We start from the raw sequence: 7607 nt of genomic DNA on the forward strand, positions 1-7607 counted from the left end.
TGAGGTCAGAACAGTACTGGAAGAGTATTTTTCATCACAGACAAGTGAATTTTGTAAGAGGGACCTTGCAAGTCTACCAGATAGATGGAAGGGCATTGTAGAAAATGAAGGAGAGATTATTTTAGATTTTAAAAAAACCTTATCTTAATTTTGAAAAATAAAAGAAGTATAAAAAAAATCACATTATTTATGTGATAACCCAATATATCTATACATGTTGTTTTGTATAGTTATTGTCTTATCATCTTGTAACATTTCTTTGATAAACACATGGATGGTAGTTAAATATCAAATTAATTCCTGCAATTCTTTCCTGACAGGTTATCTGCAAGACATGTAATCACATTCGAGACTTAGATCTTTGTCGAGATCCTTATTTGAACCGAGAGACTCTGGGGTAAGCCACTGATGTAGTTTCCTTTCTTTGTCACATTTCAGTTTTTGTTGTTGTTGTTGTTGGGTAGGACAGGGATTAATCCAAAACAATGTGAATAAATAAGCAGTACATTTGACAACGCTAAGAGATTAAATCGGCCATATCTAGCCCAAATATTCAAATTGTTTTATCTTCAAACAATACAGAGCTGGCTTCTCATACCTTCCCTGTTATGTCATTCCAAAAGTAAACAATCACATTGTTGAAATCTTGAAACTATGATATAATGCTTGATTAATTCAAAACAAAGTGAATAAATAAGCATTATATTTGATAGAGTAATCTGAATGCTAAAAGATTAATGATTCATACTCTGTTTTGTTCATTAACTGTATCTTGTAATATTTTTTTTTTCTGTCTTTCCCATTTGTTGTTCCACAGTGCTACATGGTCATGTATCCAATGTCACACTGATTACGACACAGCTGAGATAGAACACAGTCTAGTTGAGGTTATTAACCGCAAGTCTCTTGCCTATACCCTGCAGGATACCAGATGTGTGAAGTGTAAATTGGTAAGGAAGCCTTTCAGTTTTCTCAAAACTACATTTCTAGTCTTTCTTGTGACAAGGACAGTGACAACAACAACTACTACTACTACTGTTGTTGTTTGGTATGCTTCCTCGACCCAGATCTATCCAGATGGGGCAGACCTATCAAGATTTGATGTTAATTTTTGTTCCAAACACTAACTTAAGCCTTTAGTATTTAAACCAGCCATCATTATCATCATCATCGTTTAATGTCTGCCTTCCATGCTGACATGGGTATCCATCCCAAATACCTGTTTTATGTTCAAACAGACCAGATCTGGCCTCTCCCACTCACCCTACAGTGTCATTGTGAAATATAAACAATCACATCAGTGAAATCTCAAAGCTATGAAATAATGCATGATCAGTTCAGAACTATGCAAATAAGTAAGTATTACATTTGACAGAGTAATCTGAACACAAAAGGGTTACCTTAATAAATTCATTATTTTCAAAATTAATTGAAACATCTGTCTTCAAAACTCAGCCTTTTAACTGCCAAATTAAATTTCTTGGTTATTCCAGTAATGATATTAAATATCTAACCCCCCCCCCCAAAAAAAAAAAGATCTGGTATTTTCTGCAAGTCATGTTACCTCAGTAAACTTCACATATCTCACCAGAAAATAGTTTTAAACATGACATTGTCATCTCCTTCATAAGATTCAGATCTTATGATCAACCTGCACCATGCCTTTCCATGTCTTCAGTTTCCTTACCTGTAGGATCATTTGGCACTTCTTTGCTCAACTGTCACCCTCTGTAGGCATCACATATTCATACCAGTTTTCTCTCATGCACATAATTGCTGATTATGCTTATACTCTGCCTTCATACATCATCTACATTCAGTGCCCAAATTTTCTTGCCATGTAACTTTTTACTTTGAACACAGGCCTCGTACAATCTACCCCTTACTTGGACAGAGAAACCTTTGTTCAATGCCATGTAAAAAACACTTGTGTCAGTGTTACGTTAAAGTACTTGTGTGGCGCCGTGTTAAAAGCACCCAGCACATGCTGTAAAGTGGTTGGTAGTAGGAAGGGCATTCAGCTGTAGAAACCAAGTCAAATCAGACAAGAACCTGGTGCAGCCTTCCAGCTTACCAGCTCCAGTCAAACTGTCCAACCCATGCCAGTTTGGAAAACAGACGTTAAAAGATGAGATGATGAAAGGCAGTGTATTTCAACAGAAATATCGTAACAAAAGGATTAAAATCTTGCTCTGGCTAGTTAACCCTTAAACCTAAGTATCTGAAGTTTTAAATGTGACTGAGAGTAGTTCTTCCTGTTGCTATTAGGAGTAAATGCTGCAAGGGGAAGATGTAAGTGACAACTATTCATAGCTATCCAATATGACAAATAATGTCACACATTTTATCTGTCTGTCTGTCTTCCATGTCTAACAGTTTCTAAATATTATTTATTTCTACAGATCAAAAATAACAACATGCAGAATTACTGCTCGTGTGCATCTAGTTTTGAAAATGTCATTTCCCGAGATGCATTTCTATCTACCATGAAGACCTTCTATGGAATTGCTCAGTGAGTACACGTTTCAATTAACCTTTTAATTTTAGGTGCGTGTGTATGTGTATATAGATATATTGAGTTGGTGCATAATTATTGCGGCTTTTTTTCACATTTTATTCAACAAAACCATTTTTAAATGATGGTCTGACTATCTGCCAAGCAAATGGGAAGCAGTAATTGAAGTAGATGGTGAATATACTCCGGAATAATCATTTAGACATGTTTTTGTTACATGTTGTTATTGTTTTTGTTGAATAAAATTTGTTGAAAAAAAGCCGCAATAATTATGCACCAACCCTATAGATAGACCCAGGTGTAGCTGTGTGGCTGAGAAGCTTGCTTTCCAACCATGTGATCTTGAGCTCAGTCCTACTGTATGGCACTTCAGCTAAGTGTCTTCTGCTATAGCCCAGAGTTAACCAAAGGCTTGAGGGTAAATTTGGTAGATGGAAACTGAAAGAAGCCTATTATAAATATGTCTGTATATATACATATATAGATGAGTGTGTATATATGTCAGGTCATACTTAGTGGAGGTGCAATGGCCCAGTGGTTAGGGCAGCAGACTCGCGGTTTTGATTCCCAGACCGGGCGTTGTGAGTGTTTATTGAGCAAAAACACCTAAAGCCCTTCGAGGCTCCGGCAGGGGATGGTGGCGAACCCTGCTGCACTCTTTCACCACAACTTTCTCTCACTCTTACTTCCTGTTTCTGTTGTGCCTGTAATTCAAAGAGTCAGCCTTGTCACACTGTGTCACGCTGAATATCCCCGAGAACTACGTTAAGGGTACACGTGCCCGTGGAGTGCTCAGCCACTTGCATGTTAATTTCACGAGCAGGCTGTTCCGTTGATCGGATCAACTGGAACCCTCGACGTCGTAAGCGACGGAGTGCCAACAACAACAACTTAGTGCTACTGGTAACATGTAATCCAGTACAACCTGTCACATGGTGGGCCATCAGTGACTAAGCTTGTGTGCTAACTAGGGTAGTTTTCATTAGACATCCTAGGGGATGGGAATCAAAATCTATCAAAGGGCAGATGAATTCAGTAGAGTCAATGACTACCCAACAGCTGAAAGAAGGCCGTCATTCATATATGTGTGTGTGCATTTGTGTCTCCTTTTCTTGACATCATCATCATCATCATCGTCGTCGTTAAACGTCCGCTTTCCATGCTGGCATGGGTGATGCACCATGCTCAATCTGGTCTGGCAAAGTTTCTACAGCTGGATGCCCTTCCTAACGCCAACCACTCCGAGAGTGTAGTGGGTGCTTTTACATACCACCGGCACAAGGGCCAGTCAGGCGGTTCTAGCAATGACCACATTCAAAAGATGTTTTTTACGTGCTGCCTACACAGGAGCCAGTCCGGCAGCACTGGCAGCGACCACACTCAAATGTTGTTTTTCATGTACCACCAGCCCATGTGCTGGTAAGGTGACGCTGGCAACGATCACACTCGAATGGTGCTTTTTACATGCCATCGGCATAGGAGCCAATCAGGCGGTACTGTCATTGGCCACGTCAGCGATTTTGATTTGATTTCACTTGCCTCAATGGCTCCTTGCAAGAAAATGTTTATTGTCCAATGAATGAGGGGTACTCATAAGTGGGCTGGTTACACCCCATGCTCAGATGTGTTTTTAATGTTCCATTTGCACGAGTGCCAATCAGGTGTCGTCAGCGATTTTGATTTTACTTGCCTCAATAGGTCTTCGCAAGCAAAGTTTAGTGTCCAATGAATGAGGGGTACTCATAAGTGGGCTGGTTACACCCACTGGCATAGGCCACGGGCTATGGTCTCACTTGGCTTGTCAGGTCTTCTCAAGCACAGCATATCTCCAAAGGTCTCGGTCACTAGTCATTGCCTCGTAAGGCCCAATGTTCAAAGGTCATGCTTCACCACCTCATCCAAGGTCTTCCTGAGTCTACTTCTTCCACAGGTTCCCTCAACTGCTAGGGTGTGACACTTTTCGGCACAGCTGTCCTCATTCATTTGCAACATGTGACCATACCAGCGCAGTCGTCTCTCTTGCACACTACATCTGATGCTTCTTAAATCCAAGCATGTTAGATTGCCAAAGGTCTTGGTCACTTGTTACTGCCTCTGTGAGGCCCAAATTTCAAAGGGTGCTTTTTACGTGCCACCGGTATGGGTGCCAGTTACATGACATTGGCATCAGTCACAACTACAATTTTTCTTTTCTTTTTTGCACTTGATCAATCATCCAGTACTTATCAACTTGGTCAGTTGGTCAGTGCTGTTCAAGTTAATCATCCATAGTCTCATCACACTTGGTGGTGGCAGTATGCAACTTTCTAGTTTAGAGAAACAGAGGCTGTTGTAGCTGTGGTACAAGAGGCAAAGAGAGGAAACAGCATGTCTGTGAGTTAGTGGTTGTGGTCTCTAAACTAGTACAGCTTGTATCTTCTCAATGTCATCATCACCATTTAACATCTGTTTCTATGCTGGTGTGGATTGGACAGTTTGACTGGAGCTGGTGATGCCAGGGGCTGCACCAGGCTCCAATGTTTGTTCTGGCATCGTTTCTATGGCTGGTTGCCCTTCCCAACACCAACACTTTCCATAAACTGTACTGGGTGCTTTTTATGTGGCACCAACACCAGTGTTTTTAATATGACACCAGCACGAGTGCTTTTTATGTGGCAGCAGCACTGGTATCGGTTCTGCTGTGGTGCATGGCTCTTCTTGAGTACAGCAATGTACTAGATATCTCAGTCCTAAGTCATCTCATTTGTAAAGCTCAGTGTCTTGAGATTGGCCTTCAATACTTCTTCCCATGTTGTCTTGGGGCTTCCTCTAAACCTAAATTTATAACAACAGAGAAGAAATATGTAAATAATGACAGAAAAAAATGTCAACCATTTTTATATAATTCATACAAATCTAATTGGTTTTCCTTTCTTTATTAATTGCAGACATTATAATATGCAGCTGCTTCTAGAAACAGTTACATGGATCCTGAAGATGAATGATTCTTTGAACAGCTAATTCAGTATTCACGATGAAGTCTGAGAGAGAGAAAGAGAGAAGTGTGAGAGGAGGATATGCATTCTAAGAATCATTTATTTCATTATTTATTTTGGCTTCTGAGATCTGTTATTTAGAACTTTTCTTTCAATGTTTTGGCATAGAATGTGCTGTCTCTATTTCTAAGATTCAAAAGATTGGATTGATTTTTTTTTTTTATATAAATGTTTTCTGAGTGAATGTGAAATGACAAATTGTACAATGCCTCTTGCATGTGTGTGTTGTATTGACACACATATGTTTATGTTAATATTTACATTCTGCACTTAGCTGAGCTATGGATGGTGTGGTATTGTTTTTCATTAACAACAAATTGTTAGTATTTTCCAAGGTGAGTTGAATGAAAAGGCTCTTTCTTGAAAAACAGGTACAGGTTAATGAGAAAAACCTCCAGCTGTAAAAACAACACCTCAGTAATATGTATTTATTCAACCTATGCTGGTATTAAAAATAAATGAAAACAGACGAATATAAAAAAAAAGGCAAATTAAATAGAAGTCAAATTGATGACATGGAAAAAATACCAAAGTGGATAAAACTTTTTGTGTAGTTTGATATCATATTGTCCTGGGTTCATATCTTGCTAAACTTAACTTAGCCTATCAATCCTCGAGTACTAATAGGAATGTCAGTAATTGTAATGGACGAGGATTGATTAAGTCTATTATATATCTTCTCCTGATTAAGTAGCCTTGTGCTACTTAATCAGCTGAAACCATTAATATTCATTTGATGGGTAAAGCAGTGAGCTGGCAAAATCATTAGCACTTCAAGCAAAAGGCTTAACTGCATTTCGTCTGTGGATTCAAATACCGCCAAGATCAATAAAGTACCAGTTGAGCACTGGGGTCAATGTAATTGACTTAGCCTCTATCCTTGAATTGCTGGCCTTGTGCCCAAATTTGAAACCAATATTATTTTGATGATCACTATGGAATTAAACTATCAGCTCCTGCTGTACAAAGCTGCCAATCCCTTTAACAGAAGTCAATGCAGTTGAACATATTCACTCGTCTACCAAACAATGATGCCATATGTTGCTTTAGAGTCCTCTTGTTAGAGTAGAGCTTTCTCCAATGTCTGATCTCTATCATTACTGTCACATCTTTGATGTCATAGTAGAGCTGTATGACAACCTCCATCACTACTGTCTCAGCTCCATACCTCTACAGCTCTTTAACCTCCATCTCTATAACACAGCTCTGCAATATCTCTACAATACACTCTTATGTATACCTTAAAGATTGAGAGAAATCCTGTCAGATACACTATAGCAATATTTAGAATAATTCACCATTATTTCTTTGAACTAATGTCTGTAGAACTCTAATGTTTAGGAACTGACGTCAGGAATTGTGGTTATGTTCCATTATGTTTTTTATCAAAAATATATCCGAGCATTTGAGAATTGTAAATAATATTCTTAAGCTGTTTGAAGAAATCACTTTGTTTATAACTTGTAAATAAAACAAATTTATTGAAAATGTAATTTTAAAATTATCATTTTTGTCTTATTTGATAAATGTCATTGATTCGTGTTTACAAATTTTGATGCTACATGTTAGTGAGCCATGGTCACAATGCAGAGGATAGGCAAAAGTTGGGGAAGGGGGAACAAAGTAAGCCTGAGCCACTGATGTATAAAATCAGTGTGCATGATGATGTAGTACAAATGAGCTGAGAGAAAAACTGGATGTAAAATAAATCAGTTGTAATGCAAGAACAATGGCTATGTAATGCATATGGATTATGACAAGTGAAGAAGTACCAGAAGATTCATCTAGAAGGAACCTATGGAGGGGAGGTGAAGGCTAATCTCTGGAAGCTGAAGCTCACAATGGAATGCAAGTGATGAGATGCTATGGTAAACGTAAAGCTAAAGGATTTATGGATTAAAGTAAATGTGGTAAAGGATATATGGATTAAGGTAAATGTAGTAAAGGATATGTGGATTACAGTAAAGGATACATATATTAAGGTTAATACAGTAAAGTATGCATAGATTAAGATATTTACAGTAAAAGATATATAAAGGGTTTAAAAGTCAGTGTAA

At 38.3% G+C, this 7607-nt stretch overlaps 1 protein-coding gene across 2 annotated transcripts in view; it reads left to right on the top strand.

The window, feature by feature from the left end:
* Positions 1 to 7051, top strand: part of LOC106884300 (DNA polymerase epsilon catalytic subunit A) — a 126685-nt gene extending 119634 nt beyond the window's left edge. For both annotated transcript variants that reach the window (XM_089352401.1, XM_089352402.1), the window contains exons 47-50: positions 321 to 397; positions 818 to 950; positions 2403 to 2512; positions 5443 to 7051. In XM_089352401.1, the coding sequence (XP_089208527.1) occupies positions 321 to 397; positions 818 to 950; positions 2403 to 2512; positions 5443 to 5515 (393 nt within the window). In that variant the 3' untranslated portion in view covers positions 5516 to 7051. The remainder of the gene's footprint in view (positions 1 to 320; positions 398 to 817; positions 951 to 2402; positions 2513 to 5442) is intronic.
* Positions 7052 to 7607: the final 556 nt, after the last annotated feature.

Source organism: Octopus bimaculoides, chromosome 5 (assembly GCF_046866305.1).
Source record: "Octopus bimaculoides isolate indiv1 chromosome 5, ASM4686630v1, whole genome shotgun sequence".
NCBI classification, from domain to species: domain Eukaryota; kingdom Metazoa; phylum Mollusca; class Cephalopoda; order Octopoda; family Octopodidae; genus Octopus; species Octopus bimaculoides.